Source organism: Lissotriton vulgaris, chromosome 2_1 (assembly GCF_964263255.1).
Source record: "Lissotriton vulgaris chromosome 2_1, aLisVul1.2, whole genome shotgun sequence".
Classification (NCBI taxonomy): Eukaryota; Metazoa; Chordata; class Amphibia; order Caudata; family Salamandridae; genus Lissotriton; species Lissotriton vulgaris.
This window is the reverse complement of record NC_141687.1, coordinates 1,470,036,785-1,470,055,571: the sequence shown is the minus strand read 5'-3', so window position 1 is coordinate 1,470,055,571 and position 18,787 is coordinate 1,470,036,785. Positions and strand designations below refer to the sequence as shown.

Here is an 18,787-nt window from a genome sequence, read left to right as displayed (position 1 = left end):
CTACGCTATGCTGTTCCCGGCGCGGCTGCGGGTGGTCGATGGGGATCACACTCACTTTTTCCTGACGCCGCAGGAAGCTTGGAGTTGGCTGGACGCGAGAGGGGATCCGGGCGCGGGCCCCACGCCGCAGACCCCCCCCAGGAGACACTCCGCCGAAGGGACACCGACGCGAAGATCTGGCTCCCCAACGGGCTGGCAGCAGGAGCGAGCCAAGGCGGTGCAAGCGGTGGCGGCCATCAGCCAGGGGGACGCCAGCCCCTCCAGCAGCGCATCTGAGCAGTCGAAGGACAGCACTCTCAGCCCTGGCTCCAGCAGTGAGCACGAACATTCTGAGACGGACCTGCCGGTGGTGACCCCCCAGACAGCGGAAGGTATCCTTGGCTGAGGAGGAGCGTGAGACCTAGGCCGCACAAGTAAGATAATGGGACATGCAGGTGGGGGGGGGGGACCGCTTCTGGACGCTCTGCAGTGGGATGCGGATGCCCCCCCCGGGACTTCGCACTGGCACCGTGGGGGACGGGGTGAGTCGGGGGGCCTCTCCTGATTGTTGTTAGGGGTGGTGGGGCGGGGGCGGGGGGCTTCGGACCTGTCTGGAGCCGGTATCGCTGCCACTCCAGCCCTACTATGTAGTGATACGCTTTTTGATTCTTGAGTTTGGATGGGGTTTCCACGTTGGTTGTCTGTCCGGGGGTGTGGGAGTTGGGGTAGTTTGATTGTGCAGGTTGGGGGGGGACGGGGGGGGGACCTAGGCGTGCTGGGGGGGTTGCCGGGAGAGTGAATGGAGTGGATGGGGCTTGGCAGACTTCGCCATGGGATCCGACTTAGGCTATAGATGTCTCACATGGAACGTAAGGGGGATGCACTCGATGCACAGGCGTCATAAGATCCACTCATACCTGGTCAGGCGGGGCATACACATTGCCTTCCTTCAGGAAACCCATCTGCTGGACAAAGAAGGGAGGGCACTGCAGCGGCGCTGGAGGGGGCAGGTCTTTCACACCGGCTACTCCGCTTATGCTAGGGGGGTGGCCATCTGGGTGCGGGCGGGGATTCCCTACCAATGCACACGACAGGTGATTGACCCAGAGGGGAGGTACATAATGGTGCGCGGCAAGCTGGACGGGAGGGACCTTAACCTGGGTTGCATATACGCCCCAAATGTGGACCAACCTGCATTCCTCGCACAACTGTCCAATAAACTAGCTCAGTTTCTGGTGGAACCCTTGCTCCTGGGCGGCGACTTTAACAGCGTGGCAGACGTTAACCTGGATAGGTCCCACCCTCCCCTTCCGAATGCACCAGCTGGTAAACTTGCACTCGCGCGCTCGGCCTGGCAGCGCCGGTGGGGACTGGTTGACTCCTGGAGGGCTAACCATCCGTCGGACAGGGACTACTCCTTCTTCTCCGCTCTCCACGAACTACATGTCCGCATTGACGCCTTACTATGCTCGCAGGACGTGCACGCGGAGGTGTGCCACAGTGAGTATCTCACGCGCTCGATCTCGGACCACAACCCGCTCCTCATGCGGCTGCGCTGGTCGCAGCTCCGCCCGAGGATCCCGGCTTGGAAGCTCCGCCCTGAGGCGCTGGACGATCAGCTCTTCCGTGCCACGATTGCCTCGGGCATTGAGGCATATTTCCAGGAGAACGCGGGTACGGCGGGGTCGGCCGCGACGGAATGGGACGCCTTCAAATCGGTACTTCGGGGCCAGTGCATTGCAACGGCTTCGGGAGTGCGGAGAACGCTGCTGGAAGACATCGAGAGAGAGGACGAGACCCTGCGGAGACTAGAGAGGGCGAGACCTGAGCGGCCGGACACTCACGAGGCCCTGCTAGGGGCGCGAGAGGCGGTGGCGGCGACAGTGGAGCGTCTCCGATGCTTTGACTACAAGGCCTACCTCACGCGAGCGCACTCGGAACGCGACAAATCGGGGGCTCTCCTGGCCTGGCTGGCCAACTAGTCCCGTCGAAGCTCGGTCATTCTTGAGCTCCGAGACCAGGCGGGGGCGGCGAGGTTCGATCAACAGGGAATTAACGCATTGTTTTATGACTACTACACAGAGCTCTACCGCAGCAGGGTCCTCCCGTCGACGGAGGAGTTTAGGGCCTTTCTGGAGGGTCTTGACCTACCGGAGCTGGAGGAGGGGATCGCAAAGCGACTTGGGGACAAGATTGAGGAGAGGGAGGTACGGGTTGCCATCAAAAGCATGGCGAGAAATAAGACGCCGGGCACCGATGGATTCCCGACGGAATTCTACCTCACCTACACGGATCTCCTAGCGCCCCGGCTGACGTGGGTTTACAACGAGTCGAGGCGGCTAGGCTGCCTCCCGGCGTCCACGAGAGAGGCGCTGATAGTCCCCCTACTGAAGCCGGGTAAGCAGCCATGGGACAGGTCGGCGTATCGCCCACTGTCCATGCTCAACCTGGACTATAAGATTCTGAGCAAGATCTTGGCGACGCGTTTGCTCCCTCACATGCCCATGCTGGTACATGCGGACCAATCGGGCTTCATCCCGGCCCGCAATACAGCGCTTAACGTGCGGCGACTCCTGCACATACTAGAGGCCGACACTTACAACGGGGATGAGGCAGTGGTGTTTGCAGTCGACATGGAGAAGGCCTTCGACAGCCTGGAATGGCCGTATCTCTTCCATGTGTTGCGAGCGCTGGGCCTGGGCGAAGGCTTCGTAGATTGGACGAGGCTGCTCTATACGAACGCGACGGCAAGGGTCAGGACGGGGAGGATCATCTCTGAGATGTGCGGAGTGGGCAGGGGCACCCGTCAGGGTTGCCCTCTTTCCCCCCTGCTGTTTGCCTTGGCTGTCGAGCCGCTGGCGGCTCGGGCCCGGCTGGGGCAGGCGTATCGGGGCCTGGACGTCTATGGTCAAGACCACCACATCGCACTATACGCAGATGATCTGCTAATGTTCCTGGCGGATTCGACGGACTCCCTGCGAGGAGCTAAGGCCCTCCTGCAATCGCTGGGTAGAATCTCGGGCCTCCGAGTGAACTGGGAGAAGTCCCACCTATTCCCGGCCCGCCCACGGAGGGCATGCCCGCAAACTACAGAGGGAGTGACCTGGGAAGAGAGGAGCCTGCGATACCTTGGCACCTCGATCTTCCATGACAGAGCTGATATCCTTGAGGGCAATATCGGTACGGCGATACGGCACACTAGAGAGAATTTCGACTTTTGGGGCACGCTCCCACTGTCACCTATGGGCAGGGTGGCGTTGCTCAAGATGGTAACCCTCCCGCGGCTGCTTTACTTCTTCGGGACCCTCCCGATCTGGATCCCGGCGAGCTACTTTCGGCGGCTGCGATCGATGGTCATCGGCTTCCTGTGGGGGTCGGGAAGACGCAGGGTGGCCCATGCCACGCTTCTCCGCCCTAGGGCGGAAGGAGGTCTAGCGGTGCCGGACTACGAGCTCTACTACTTAGCGGCGCAGCTGCAATGGCTGACACAGTGGGTGGCTCGGGCCAGGAGGGGGGAGGATGGAGCAGGAGAACCGGCGGGTCCGGTCCAGGTGTTGTCCCGGATTGTCCTGGGACTGCCGATGGGGGACTTCCACCTCACCCAGGAGTTTGCGACGGCCCGGAAATGCTGGAACAGATATCGCCGGAGATGCGGTGTTACGGTTCCTTACGCACCAGAGATCCCGCTTAGACTCTGCGGGGCGCTCCCGCATGGAGGCTCGTGGCGCGGGCTGAGCGGCTGGGACCAGCAGGGGCTGTCATCCATAGGCGACCTATACGAAAATGGAGTGATGTTGCCCTTCGACCTCCTGGAGGACCGCTTTGAACTGGCGGGTGGGGACTTCCTTCTTCATGCGGCTTTAACGGCGGCGATCCGCAAACACTGGGGGGCGGGCATTTCGGAGCCACCATTGTCCCTGGGATGTCAGTACGTCGTAATGATGGCGGGGACGGTCAAAGCGGTCACGTGCCTGACTCGACGCATGGTCTCGGAATCCACCGCTCCGCTGCGGACCCTGAAGACGAAATGGGAGGCCGATCTGGCGACTGAGATCCCCGAAGAGGCCTGGAATGGTATACTGGAGGGGGCCCGGAACGGCACGCGCAACGCAAGGTTCCAGCTGGTGCACTTTTATGTCCTACATAGGGCGTATCTGACCCCTGATAAATTACATAAGTACTTCCCGGCTCACTCAGCGTCCTGCCCGCGCTGCCCGGCGGATCCCGCAGATTTCCGACACATGTTCTGGTCCTGTCCCGAGCTGGGGCCCTTCTGGGGGGAGGTGGTGGAGGTCCTGAGGGAGGTGACGGAGAGGGACCTGCAACTCACCATGGCACATTGCATACTACATTGGTTCCCACACACATCAAAGAACAAAGTCACTAGCAAGTTCCTGGACTTGGGGCTTCTCCTGGCGAAGCGGGCCATTACGTCCCAGTGGAAGGCGTCCCGGGGCCCCGTGGTAGAGCGCTGGAAGGCTGAACTGCTTAAATGGGCTAGATGTGAGGGTGAGCTTCGCCTGCGAGCTGCGCTCAGGATAGACAATGACTTGGCACTGGAGAGGGCCAGGGCGTGGGAGGGGCTGGTCCTAGATCTCACGCTCCTGGACGAGGAGGAAGAGGAATCCCCGGTACATAGCCCGGCCCCAGAGGGACGCCCGCCTGACGGGGGGGCGGCATAGACCTGCTCGGCTATTGCACTGCCCTTGCGTTCCATCGAGATGTTGTACGGATGATTGCAGACGGATCCTGGTACCATGCTTCGGGTCTGATCTTGGTGACAAGGTTGAGAGTTCAATTAGGTGATACTCTGGCACGCCTGGGGGGGTGGGGGGGCTGGGTAGGGGGCAGGGAAAGTTGGGGGGGGGAATCCTGGACGGGGATGGCGGGGTAGGAAAAGTTGAGGGGGTTTAGGGGAAGGGGAGGGGGGTATGTTCAAGGGAGTTGCACAGGAACTCTTGGCCTCAACTGGACTTAGGACAGAGGAGAGGGAGTGTTAGGTCCGAAAAGCAGCGTTGCCGTTTCCCATCCACTTGTTGGCTGTAGCCACGCACAGAATGTTCCAACGCAGTTTCCTAGGTACCTACGACTTCGCCGCTCGACCTCCGGGGTGCGAGCTGAATGGCTGTGTGATACTGGGGAGTGGGAGCGGAACTCACACTGAGCATCAAGGGGAATGGCATAAATTGTACTGTGTAATTATCCATCATAGCTGCAATAAAAAGATATTTACAAAAAAAAAAAAAAATCAAGTTTTGTTTACTGACTTAACTGTTAGATGGTCCCACAAAGAAAGAGGACACTGTCACCTCAGTCAGAGCTTATATATAGGGCATACTCTATGGTTGATCATGTTTTTTTGGGTATTGCACTGTTTATTTTACTTTTGTTTCATTGGCTGCTGTGAATAAACAGTGAAGAAATGAGAAGCATAATCCTTGCCTCCGTGTCCTTAATAGAATTGAAAATTCTGGTCACAACTGTTTGCACATTTTTAATTCTTCCTTGTGGTTCTGCTTGTTGAGTCTGTCTGCTGTGGGCCTCCCTGCCAAGGAGAGGGTGGCAACTGCTCTAGGCATGTGATTAATGTATTTTGGGCCCAAGGGAGGCTTCGCACGTGAGGTTTGTGTCAAATTGTAATGATCCTAACAATAACCTCAATTTGCCCAACTTCATGTTGGTATTCCAAAGTTTTTACTTTGTTGTAGACATCAGTTTAAAATAACACTAGGTCTTAAACTCAGGTTCACAACTATCATGAACTACTCTTATTCAGCTTTCTTGTTTATTATAATGTATGCTTTATTCAATATATTCACTTGTAAGCTTTTATATTTCGTATAATAATTCCAGCATGTCATTGTATTTTGTATTCGAAACAGTTACCCAGTTTTGAGCCAAAATTTGATGTCTACATTAATAGTTTATGGGCCAAGAGACAAAGAGCCCTCAGAAGGTTTCAGCAAGCTGCTCGAAAGGTTTGTATAAATGAAGGTGATATTTTATCATTCAGTGGGTGTACTCGTGTGTTCTATCGTTTTCATTTCTCACGATTTCAAACTAAAGAGCACCAAAAAATACGAAGTATATTTACTTTAATGTTCAAGGAGATCTAATAAACTAGAACTATTGAGAAAGATCCCAGTGCACAATTAAAATTAAATGGACAGATGGAAAAATCCTAGGGTTGCATTTGGAATGCATCTCATGAACCGAATTGTTTCGTAACATGTTGGCAAAGTCATTAATTCCTGAAGGTTCCCCAATGTTGAAACATAGGTGGCTATTTTATTCAGACTCATTTTGCGCGCACTTCAAAGCTTGCATCATCCTTGAGTCCAAAAATTCTTAACTCTGATTAGCTGTATTCCTGATGAAAACTTCAGGAACTGCTCAGGACCCAAAAGTTATTACGCCACACAAGTCTCTATCAAGGGTGTCCCAAACCTTTTTTTTGTGGAAAATATGTAATGATCTCCAAGGGACTTTAAGGAGATATACAAAAATCAAATTCTACCTTAGGAGCAAGAACACCCTAAAACATCTGAGTGTGCAGGCCAGATGATTACATTTAAAAAAAATACATTTATCTGCACAGTTTGAAAAATGCTTGATGAATGTGTTAGAGAAGGACTCTTAAAAATCCATTCTGTTTGCGTTTAATTAGTTTACATATGTGAGCAGATTACAGATTGTAGTTTCAGATTTGTGACACTTGCCTAAAATGATCCCAAATCTACTTAATTGTTGGCATGGTCTTAATTGTTTGAATTTGACACAAAATACATTCCTTTGTCATGGTATTGTGGACACTGTGCATTTGAAAATGTGTTAATAATTAGACACATATGATTGAGGAAGCACTAGGAATACATGAATTATACACTATATTGTAAAAAGAAAATCATGTTCTTGGGATACAGTCCAAAAAGAAACTCGTAAAGCACTTTACATTCGCAATTCTGTTAACTTTTTAAAGGAAAGTGTGCCATATAGGTAAAATGAGCTGAATTGTCAGCACTTATGTTATATCTTGGATACCTACATCCAATATTCTAATTTGGTAATATGAACTATATACTGCCTGAGATAGGCTCAGTGCTTCCAAAAAAGACATATACATTTGCGTCAGGATTGACATCTCATTCACAATTTTTTTTACTTGATCTGTCAGCTACTACTGGGAAGGACTAGTGTAACAATAGACAGGAAATTCTGAGGTCCTGCCAAGTGGGGCATTTGGGGCTGACTTGTACATAGTAGCACCTATCTTATTCAGAACTGGAGTGCTCCCCGCCTCTGCAGGCCCGGGCACTACCGGATGAAAGGAAGCAATGGTGAGCCACAGAGGAGACTCCGTTCAATTTTAGTGTGCTGACCTAGGCAGGTAATTTGTGTATTCAGAGAATATACTAGAGCCCCACATTCTATGCCCTTTTTTGTTTTTGGGCACAGGGAACTCTTTCTGAGTGTTTTTGCTATAAAGCAAGTTCTCACAAAGAGGAAGCAACCTACGATTTTTCCGATCACCCTCAAAGGCAATAGTTAAAGAGGTTTTCCATGTGCGAAACCGTCAAACGAAACCACACGCCCAAAGTATGAAGCATATTTGAGGTGGCAAATCAGGTAATTCTCGTAATTACAGGTGTTGCAACAAAAAATGCTGGTTACAAAGTGCACATTGTGACCCATCATGAATCCCAAAAAAGAGGTGGTTGTACTGGATGCCTCTGTCTTTGTGATTTGCTAGGAAGTGTATCAATGCGTTTCAACCGCATTTGTAGTTACAAACCATTGATAGACTTTGAAAAGGTGATGGTAAGGCATTCCGAGAGTGGAAGGTGACCACATGGGGCATGTTTCATATTGTGAATGCTAGCTGCAGGTATTATTGGGGATCTTTGCATACCCCTTCCAGTTCCATTCACTGAATGGCAACTCTTATTTCTGAAAGCAACCCTTTTCCCATTAGGTGGCAGGAATTGCATTAAAAGAACTTGTTATTCAGTGAATACGGGGTTGGATGTCTGCTTTCCCTTGTTGGCCTCCACCTCTCCATTTGCAGAAACTTGAAAAAGGACTCCTGCCTCATACATATTAATAAGGCTTCAGTTTTTGTGACACGCTGTGAATGGGTTTCTGCGCAGTGACTGATTAGTTACTGCAGTTGCAGTGCAAAATAAACATGTCGCAATGCAGTTCTTGTACAAAAACACCCACTGCTTTACAGCCCTACTTTTGTAAATCAGGCCCTACACCTCTGGCACCACAGTTATTAAACATCATGGAAACGCAGAATATTTAAAATATGCACGAATGTCAAATAAAATAATTAATTTTTGGCATGAAAGTATTATTAATTTTATCCCTAGATCTTGATTAGATGTCGTGCAAACCTGAGATTACGTTCATTAAGAAAAGTAATACAATACATTAAAGCACAGACGGAAGATGGACAACCCATATCAGGTAAATAAGTCTGCTGTTGGTTTTACACGCTTTGTTAAACATCTGATTGCATTACAAATTAAACACATTGGTAGATTTAGAGACCTCAGTGCCAGTGAGTTTGTAGTGTGATTTTTAAGTCCTGTGTTCAAAGCTGTTGTAATAGCAGTTACATCTCCTCGCAAGTTCTTGGAAAGTGCTTGATTTAGTGCAGTTGGATAACCTCCAACAATCACATGACTCACCCAGGGTTGGCTCCACCACTAAGGTGGAGGAGCTTCGCCCCACTCCTTTCCCGCACTGCGAGGAGCAGAAACATAAAATGATAATTATTTTCAGTAATTACCATGTTATGTTTAGTTGCAGGCTGGCAGATGGGCAGGTCAGGGCAGGGGAGGAGTGGTGTGCCTGCCCACTCCCGAGTACGCAAAGACTGTTTGGTCGGCCCCCTGGGGCCGCCCAAACCAGTCATGAGCACTCTGCCCTTCACCATGCAGGCTGCGTTGCAGCCTGCATGGAGAACATGGCCTCCCCCTAAGCCGCTGGCTGGGCAGCGTCCCAACCAATCACAATGCTGCTTGCAGCTTTGTGATTGGCTTAGGGGAGGAAGCCTTGCTGCCTGCTTCTGCTTTCTGTTCCTGTGAGCAGGAGAGCAGGAGAGCAGGAGCAGAGAAGATGCAAGACCCGGCTGGCGGAAAGGTACGTTTATTTATTTATTATTAAATTTCCTACCCCCTCTCCCTTGCTCTCGACACCCCCCACCTACGGGCAATGATGGCCGTGATTGCCTCACACTAAGTCCCTCAGCATTCCAACATTCTCGATAACTGGGGTACAGGTAATGATGGGGAAAATCTACCCATTTAGAATTGGACCCTGAGAGCAATTACCAGGGAATTAGTAATTCCTGGTCAAATTACACTGATAATTCCTAATTTTGGTTCAAACTTTCATCTGGAGAATATGGCTGCTTTTAGAAAGCTGAACTCTCCAGGGGAAAGTTAAGAGATCTAATAATACAGATGGGGCCATTATTACCAGTCTCGAATGAGCTCCTAAAATGAGTCAGTTTGTGGACTTTGGACTAATGATGCAGTTCCTACTGGTACCCGAAGGACATGTTTTGTTGCAAGGAATTGGCTGGTGTAATCAACTTTTGAAATAAATTATAAGGACTTCTTACACAGAAAGTGGACTTTTGTGTGCATTGACCTTGGAGATTATATTAATTTGATCCGACTCCTGAGGATTGGAGTAGCTTGCCATACACACGTTGGAATTACTTGATTGAACTGTGGGTGTGCTCAGAGGATATTGTTCTCAGTATTGCTTCACATGAAGCCAGTTGATGTTGGATACGCATCATTCCTCTTGAAGCACCTTAGTGATTACTGCTAATAATTATAATTCTGTACCCTGATGTTAAGGTAGTGCGCCCATAATAGGTTGGTATCCACTTCTTAATTGGACATGTTTTGTTGCAAGGAATCAGTTTCTGCCAATATAAATTCTTACCTTTACCATACTAAATGCAATCATAGTCACCTATCTAAAAATGTTAGGTAATTTAAAACCCATACAAGCAAGTGCTGAGTAGGTATGTGTGGAAAACGAACATCCACCACCCAGCATCGACTCTCACATCTTGTGTACTGTAAAAAAAAGGTTTGAATTTGGGTACAAACATGGATTTTGGGTGATCAAAAAGTAGATGTATCATTTTAAACGGAGACATTCTGTCAATAGCAGAGAGAGATCAAGGTTTTGATGTAAATTCATCCACTGGGAGGGATACATCCACTAAATCACCAATAATTTTTGATGTGGTAAGAGTCCCACAACTCACAAGGCATATCTCTCCCTAGCACCGAGGACCAAATCAATATTTTTGCACTCTTAGGGGAAAGATTGGAGCATATACACCTGACCTATGCAGCCTTTGGGGCAAGAACCTACTGGACATCAGATATTTATTAATGAATAAACAGTGGGATGGGAGGGGGGCTGTCTATCATGAAATTGGGTCACACTACTCAAACCTGGGGCTTATCCAGTTTTAGGCCACCTGATGGCAGATTGGGGTGTTTGCCTCAAATCAGCCAGACCCAGAGTGACAGAAAGCCAACTAGACACCTGGGTAGGTTTACAAAAAATGAATGCATGCTACATTACCTCACTCCCAATGCCCAGAAAGCCTTTCTGCCCTCCTGGAAGGAACATATTACCCTCAGTCAAGAGGGGGCAAAAATCCTACTAGACACAAACAGTTTATCCATGAACAGTAAATTGAGGGGGTGTAAGCCAGGACATTGGGCCACGGCTTTGGTGCACGTACTATCCTTATATTGATGTCAGGGTAGATTGAGGGGTTTGTCTCCCATCTTCCTGCTTCAGGTTGCTAAATGGGGGCAGAAAGACCACTAGATACAATTGGGATGGAATGTAAAAAAATATAATTGCCCCAGTATTGGAACTTTCATAGATTCCCATGCTTTGTATCATTCCCCGTCGTCGGACTTGGAGTCTCGGTAATAAAAAATATCATAGTAGTAGGTACAAAAGAGAAAGGAAAGGCCTAGGCCTCATTCCCTTTTGTAACATATCAGCCTCTTTTTGTAAAAGAGACCAAACTCTAGGCGTCAGCCAATCAGAAGAGCCTCACCCTTAGAACCTTCCTGAAGGAACCTCAGAGCCTCAGATTTTCTACCGCACGTTGTGCTAGGGAGTCTCCATTGAGCTCTGCTCTATTTCTACTCTTTAAAACTCATTTCTATAGATATTTCTTCAGATTTTTCTTCAGATTCTTCAGGAAACACCTTTCTTCATCAAAATGGCTGAAGTTGAGAAGAAAAAAGCCCTTTTTAAACCCTGTTCCACCTGTGGTAAGAAGAGGCTGTTTGTGGAAGACAAACACAAGGATTGCATTTACTGCCTGTATCCTGATCACAAGGCAGAGGACTGTCGAATTTGCCGCACTCTCTCCACCAAGACCTTGAGAGATCGTGCTGGAAGGCTTCTGACATGGTTGCAGAAGCAGAAGGAGAGGAAACATGGAGTTTCCAGTGATGAGGAGGAATCAGTGTCCTGCGCTTCTTCTAAAAGGTCAGTGAAAAGGGGTAGAGGTTCCCCTTCTTCCTCTACTGGGCGCCCCTCTAAGGCTTCAAGGAAGACCCCCAGTGAGTCTGATGGCCGGGGTTCAGGAGGTTCCCCCCACCACAGTGGGTCGGGCAAGGCAGAACTGGTTTTGCCTCCTAAGGGTGAGAAGACAGACCCAGCCTTCAAGAAACCCTCTTCACACTCTTCTGAGAGGAGTTCCAAGTCCTCTACGACGAAGACATCGTCGACGGTGGCTCCGTCGACGACGAAAATGAAGCCAAAGATCCAATTGGTTCCCTCGACGGGCTCGTCGACGGGAGCGTCGACGGCTAAAGCACCGTCGTCGTCGAAGAAGAGCTCGACGACTGCAGCGTCGACGGACAGTATGCCGACGACATCGTCGACGAAGGTGAAGACATCGTCGACGAAGAAGCCGTCGTCGTCGACGACGGTGGCGACGACGGCGATGCCGACGACGACGATGTCGACGACAAGCACATCGACGACGACGACGACGCCGTCGACGATGGTGTCGACTACGGTGTCGACGACGGTCATGTCGTCGACGAGTGCTTCAACGACAACAACAATTTCGACATCGACGGCGGGCTCGTCGTCGGTGGCGTCGACGACGACTTCCTCCATTCCTATCTCGTCGACGAGGATTTCACCGGCATCGACAGAGCAGCCTACAATACTGGCTGCAGAGAGGAGGGTGACGATTTCTCTTACGAGGATCACGCCTGAAATGACGTCCCCAAGGAGAGTGCCATCATTACCTCCCACAATGTTGCTAGACCAGGAGGACTCTGAGGGAGACGGTCAGGATGGCTTTGATTATGCGAATAGCCCTTCGCAACTTCTCATTAAAAGTCAAGAAACTGACTCGGAGGAAGCATATGAACAAGGGGGCAGTTACTACCCACAAACTGACGACCCAAGGGAATATGAATCACAGGACATGGTTTCAGTCCCGACGTCCTTCCTACATGACCTGCACAAGATGTTGCAAGACTATAAATCCAAGGCCGAGCGCCCAGCTCCGAGAAGATCTATTCCATCAACTCCAGTTAAAGACCACTCTTCAATTGTCCCACCTATGCACCCGGTGCAGTCTCCTCCTCAACCACAGCGGCCACTGCCCCAGACTCCGTCTGAACCAGCAGATGATCCGGATAGGGATCATGATAATGAAACGGATGTGTCTTCCGATAATCGTCCGGACTCGGATCAGGATGGAGATGAATACAATGATTACGTCCACCCGGATCAGGCTTCACCACACCAGGACCTAGGCGATTCTCCTCCTGCTGACATCGGTAGTTTTCACTAACTGATGGAACGTGCAGCCGGCCGATTTAAGTTGGTCTTGCCTGCGCAAACAACGGATTGTTTCTTGTATGACTTTAAAGACACTCACCGTAAGTCTACGAGGTCCATTCCGATTGTGGACCATATATGGGAGGAGGGGTTAAAAACCATGAAAAACCCAGCCACGGTAGTCCCTGTGCTACCGCGCCTTGACAAGAAGTATAAAGCGCCGGAGGATGGACCGGCTGCCCTGACAGGTCATCCCAGGCCGGACTCTGTAATCTCACAGGCAGCGCAAAGGAAGTCACGGAACCCTTCTGCACCCTTGACGGCCCCTCCCGATAAGGATGGACGTCGGTTGGATAGCACAGGCAAGAGATTTTCATCCATCGCTAGCCTTCTGGTTCGCGCAGCCAATGCTTTGGCGATACTGGGACGATATGATCGCCAGTTGTGGTGCGATATTGCTCCCTATTTGGATCAACTTCCTCCAGAATCAGGACTGGAAGCCAAGAAGACCTTGCAAGAAGGTGAAGCTGTCTCCATGGAGATCATAGACTGTGCCATGGACATTGCCACTACGTCCTTTAGAGCTTTGGCAGGAGCGGCAGTGTTAAGGCGCCAGGGGTGGCTAAAAGCGACGTGGTTTCGACCAGAAATCCAAAATAAGGTCCTGGATCTACCTTTTGATGGCGAGGCACTCTTCGGCAAACTAATCGACGACACACTTCAGGAGATAAAAAAGGACACGGAGACGGCTAGATCGTTGGGTACGCTCCAGTACCGCAAAACTCCTTTTAGGGGCACAAGAGGCAGAGGTGGCACTTACAGGGGCGCATATCAACAACAGCGCTATTCTTCGACCAGCTCTGGATACCAACCAAATCGCCAGTCCTACCAGCAGAGACAGGGCCAGTCCTCTGGTTATTCACGGCCATACAATAAGGGCAAGCAGGCTGCCCGTGGACGGGACTCGTCTAAACGCCAATAGCGGCCTCCTGGCTCTGCCTACTGCTCCCTCCTCCAAGAGATCATCAGTTGGAGGCAGGGTGTCAAAATTCCTTCAGAATTGGTCCCAAATTACATCGGACCGTTGGGTGCTCAACATAATCGAACGAGGACATACTTTAGAGTTTACAGAAGTCCCTCCACCCAGACCCCCATCAGCCATACCATCACGACATCTTCATCTCCTACGGCTAGAGGTTCAACAGATGCTCCGCAAGGGAGCGATAGAACCGGTCCCCTCCAATCAACGGGGCCGGGGTTTCTACTCCAGGTTCTTCCTGGTGAGAAAAACGCAGGAGAAATGGCGTCCCATCCTCGACCTCAGGGAGCTAAATGCCTATCTCATCTCCCTATCCTTCAGGATGGTATCCCTACAGGATGTTTTGAAGATGGTCAACCCGGGGGATTATATGGCCACACTCGACCTGGAGGACGCGTACTTCCATGTCCCAATTCACCCAGCGCACAGAAGGTTCCTACGCTTCACAGTAGCCAAGAGCCATTTTCAATTCAGAGTCTTGCCATTCGGCCTTCGCTCTGCTCCAAGGATTTTTACGAAGGTGCTGGCACCTGTCGCAGCATTCCTCAGAAAACACCACTTCCAGGTCTTCCCTTACCTGGACGATTGGTTACTGAAGGCCCCAACCAAAACATTAGCGCAGGACGCGGTGCAGGCTTGCACCACTCTGTTCCACAATCTGGGTCTCACCTTGAACAGAGACAAATCCACGCTGCTGCCGTCACGGAGGGCTCGGTTCCTCGGAGCAATGCTGGATTCGCAGCTTTCCAAAGCTTTTCCGACTCAAGAGAGGATTCAAAAACTGCAGACACTAGCAGGAAACCTTCAAAGAAAAAAGTGTCTTTCTGTACGCAGCTACAAGTCGCTGCTGGGGGTAATGTCATCCTGTATCCCCCTGATCCTGCACTGCAGGCTCCGGATGCGCCCCCTGCAGGAGCAACTGGACCTCCAGTGGCAACAAGTGCACGGATCGTTCGACGACAAAGTACTGGTCACTCGAGACATGAAGGATGCAGTGCGTTGGTGGTCAAATCAGCAGAACTTATGCCGAGGTCTATCCTTCGCAAGCGTTCCATCACCTCACATACTGACGACGGATGCGCCATTGGAGGGATGGGGAGCCGTGATGCAGGACCTGCAGGTCAGCAGCCATTGGTCCCCAAGCGACCAAAAGTTACACATCAACCTGTTGGAGCTGAGGGCAATCAGGCTGGCCCTTAAAGCCTTTCTTCCGCGTCTCCGGGGTTCACAGGTGCTAGTCAGGACAGACAACACCACGGCTATGCATTATGTGAACAAGGAGGGAGGAACCAGGTCACTTCCCTTGTCACGAGAGGCTCAGCAGATTCTGGAATGGACGATTCTTCACGGAATTTGTCTGAGGGCGGAGCACTTACCAGGAGGCGCAGACAGACTGAGCAGACTCACCTCAATCACTCACGAGTGGGAGCTGAAGCAACAAGTTCTGGATCTAATCTTTCAACAATGGGGCACACCAGAGGTGGACCTTTTTGCAACTCCAACCAACAGAAAGTGTCCAGCCTACGCCAGCAGGTTCCATCACCAAGACTCTTTGGGCAATGCCCTGTCGATAGCCTGGACGGGGAGGTTCCTCTATGCATTTCCACCGATCCCCCTGCTTCCTCGACTCATCAGGAAGATGAAAACGGAACCATGCAGACTCATCCTAATAGCCCCGGCATGGCCAAGACAATTCTGGTACACCGAACTACATCTGCTATCGCTAGTACCTCCGATAACGCTAGAGGACGTTCCGGATCTCCTGGCAATGTCCGGAGGACAAGTTTGGCATCCAGACCCAAGGTCGTTGCACCTGACCGCATGGCTCCTGACCAGCGAGAATACATGAATGTCCCACTTCCCACTGAGGTCAAAGACATCCTCTCTCAGGCGAGGGCTCCGTCCACGAACAAAACATACAGATTAAAGTGGAAGAGATTCTGTATTTGGTGCAAAAAAGAAAAGATTGATCCTTTCATGTCACAACCTCATCAGCTCCTGCCTTACCTACTCTCGCTAGCTAAGTCTAATCTGTCCCATTCTACTATCAAGGTTCACTTAGCGGCGATTTCGAGATTCAGAAGGTCGGATTCGGGTCCTTCTTTGTGGTCTGCGAGAATTGTCAAGCAATTCCTCAAAGGCCTGTTCAGGGTCTATCCACCAGTGCGTTCTCCTCCTCCAACGTGGCATCTGAACTTAGTCCTGGCTCAGCTAATGAAAACACCTTTTGAGCCGATTCACCGCTCAGACCTAAAGTTCTTATCGTGGAAGTTAGCTCTACTCTTGGCCCTCACGTCAGCGAGGCGAGTGGGGGAGATGCAGGCCCTGACTATCCAAGAGCCATTTTTGCAGTTCAAAAAGAACACTACCGTCTTAAGGACGAACCCAAGGTTCATTCCCAAAGTCCCCACTGACTTTCATCTAAATGAACCAGTCATACTTAAAACATTTTTTCCAAACCCAGTCACTCCAGCAGAGAAGACATTGCACACTCTGGATTTGCAACGCTGTCTAAAGTTCTACATAGACCGCACCAAGGACTTTAGAAAATCTTCGCAATTATTCATTGCCTTCGGCGGTCCAAACAAGGGTCTCCCTCTGTCCAAACAGGGGATCTCGAGATGGATTTCAAGTGCCATTCTGCATTGCCACAAGTTAGCAGGAAAACCTCTGGTGGGCAGGATCCGCGCTCACTCGACGAGGTCGGTGGCTTCTTCTACGGCCCTCTTTGCGGGGGTACATGTCAAGGCCATCTGCAGGGCTGCTACCTGGAGCAGCGTACACACGTTCACTAAGCATTATTGCTTAGAATCCTTGCAGCAGGATGATGCGGCTGTGGGCCAGGCTGTCCTGAGAAACCTCTTCAAGTGATGGGTGAGCTTTCCTTTCTATCCCACCTTCCATGGGTGACACATTTTGTACTTTCTTGCTAATGTTATAATGTACTGCTTTACAAAATGTGTTTATGATGTTTACTGCTTGCTATTCTGATACAAAGCATGGGAATCTATGAAAGTTCCAATACTGGGGCAAGAAAACAAGTTACTTACCTGTAACTTTAGTTCCCCAGTATTGGTAACTTTCATAGATTCCCATGCGCCCACCCACCTCCCCGGGGAAAGCTCAGCCTTCAGCAGGTATGGTGTCTAGCACACTACGGCTACGAAAATCTGAGGCTCTGAGGTTCCTTCAGGAAGGTTCTAAGGGTGAGGCTCTTCTGATTGGCTGACGCCTAGAGTTTGGTCTCTTTTACAAAAAGAGGCTGATATGTTACAAAAGGGAATGAGGCCTAGGCCTTTCCTTCCTCTTTTGTACCTACTACTATGATATTTTTTATTACCGAGACTCCCAGTCCGACGACGGGGAATGACACAAAGCATGGGAATCTATGAAAGTTACCAATACTGGGGAACTAAAGTTACAGGTAAGTAACTTGTTTTCTTATAGGCTGCAGCGCTCGACCACCATGATCTTGAGTTGCATGACCCAAGCCCCTGGGACTCATGTAGTTTTTCATGCCTACTCTGGGGCAGATTAGAACATTTACTCCAACCCTGCCTTCCCATGAGAGGAAGAAGTTCCATTAAATGCCTGGGATGGATTTAAAAAAAAATGAATGTGATGGTGGGCCAGCACGTCTAGACATTGTGGTGTACCTCCCCACCCCTTGAGCCCAAACAGTCGTTCTAGTCCTCATTGGGGCAGGTTAGGACATTTGGCAACAAAAAGTTCACTAGACACCAGGGATATTTTTTTTAAAGAATTAAATGGGGTGGAGGCCAGCCTTTCATGACAACAGACAGCATCATCTCACCCTGGGTCTCATACAGTCTTTCTGCCCCCTACTAGACAGAGGAGAGTATGCCCATAGTTTGTCTGCCCCAGGCAGAAAGCCCACTAGGCATAAGGAATAGAGTTAACAAAATGAATGGGGTGAGGGTCATCCAGTACTAGCAGCAGTCTCTACCTCCCCACCACAAGGTCCAGACAGTCTTTCTGTGGGTACAATGTATGGGTTTACCCTCAATTTGACCTGCCCAGGAGGGCAGAAGGCTCACTAGACACCAAAGATGTTTTCAAGAATAATAAAAGGATTGGTGGAAGTTACCCATCATAGCATCGGGATGCACCATCCTGCTCTTGCAGTCCTTCTCTGTTTACTTCTAATCTGACCACTCTAGGGGACTGACAGCCCACTAGTCATCAGGTATATGATAATATGGATGGAATCGGAATGAGGTGGGTGACTGACCCATACTGACATTGGGGTGCCCCCCACAACCCCCAAGGCCCAGGCAGTGTATATGGCCACTGCAAAAGCAGAAGTGGGAATATGACCACCTAGTGTGACTGAAGACCTGCTAGACATCAGTGATACATTTATAATTAATGAATATTGCGGGATATAGCCTGTTGTGTGACTTCTGTCCACACCTCCACCCCTTCAGCTCAAACCATCTTTCTGCTCTCTTCGGGGGCAAATTATAGGTTTACCCCCAGTTCTCCTATCAATGAGCAGGGCACCAGAGATAGATTCTTTAAAAGTGAATGGGGTGTGGGGGGCTGTCCTGGCATGAAGCCGCATCCCCTTGCCTATACCGTTGTCGTGCCAGATTCAAGTGCTTACCCTACAAACACCAAAGTTATGGCTAAAAAAAGTTAATCTATTTTTTCATTGAGAATGGGGGAAGAGTGCATTGTTTTGACCTGATCCAGTGCTGATAAAAATGGTACCTTAGATGTGTGGGGTGGGCCATTTGCACTTGACAGGATTGAACCAACACTGTACCACGCTAATACAAAATCCATTTTACATTGTCATAGCTTTGTTTTGATCTTATCTGGTACAATATGTTCATCCTCAAATGTGTGTTTTTTATTGAGAAAGGGTAGGAAACCAGAATA

General features: G+C 50.2%; 1 protein-coding gene across 1 annotated transcript in view; it reads left to right on the top strand.

Annotated features, from left to right (window-relative positions):
* The window catches only part of CFAP221 (cilia and flagella associated protein 221), a 663,664-nt gene that overhangs the window by 298,360 nt on the left and 346,517 nt on the right, over nt 1-18,787 (top strand). The window contains exons 14-15 of the mRNA XM_086957336.1: nt 5,862-5,957; nt 8,352-8,448. Coding sequence (XP_086813462.1) covers nt 5,862-5,957; nt 8,352-8,448 — 193 coding nt within the window. The remainder of the gene's footprint in view (nt 1-5,861; nt 5,958-8,351; nt 8,449-18,787) is intronic.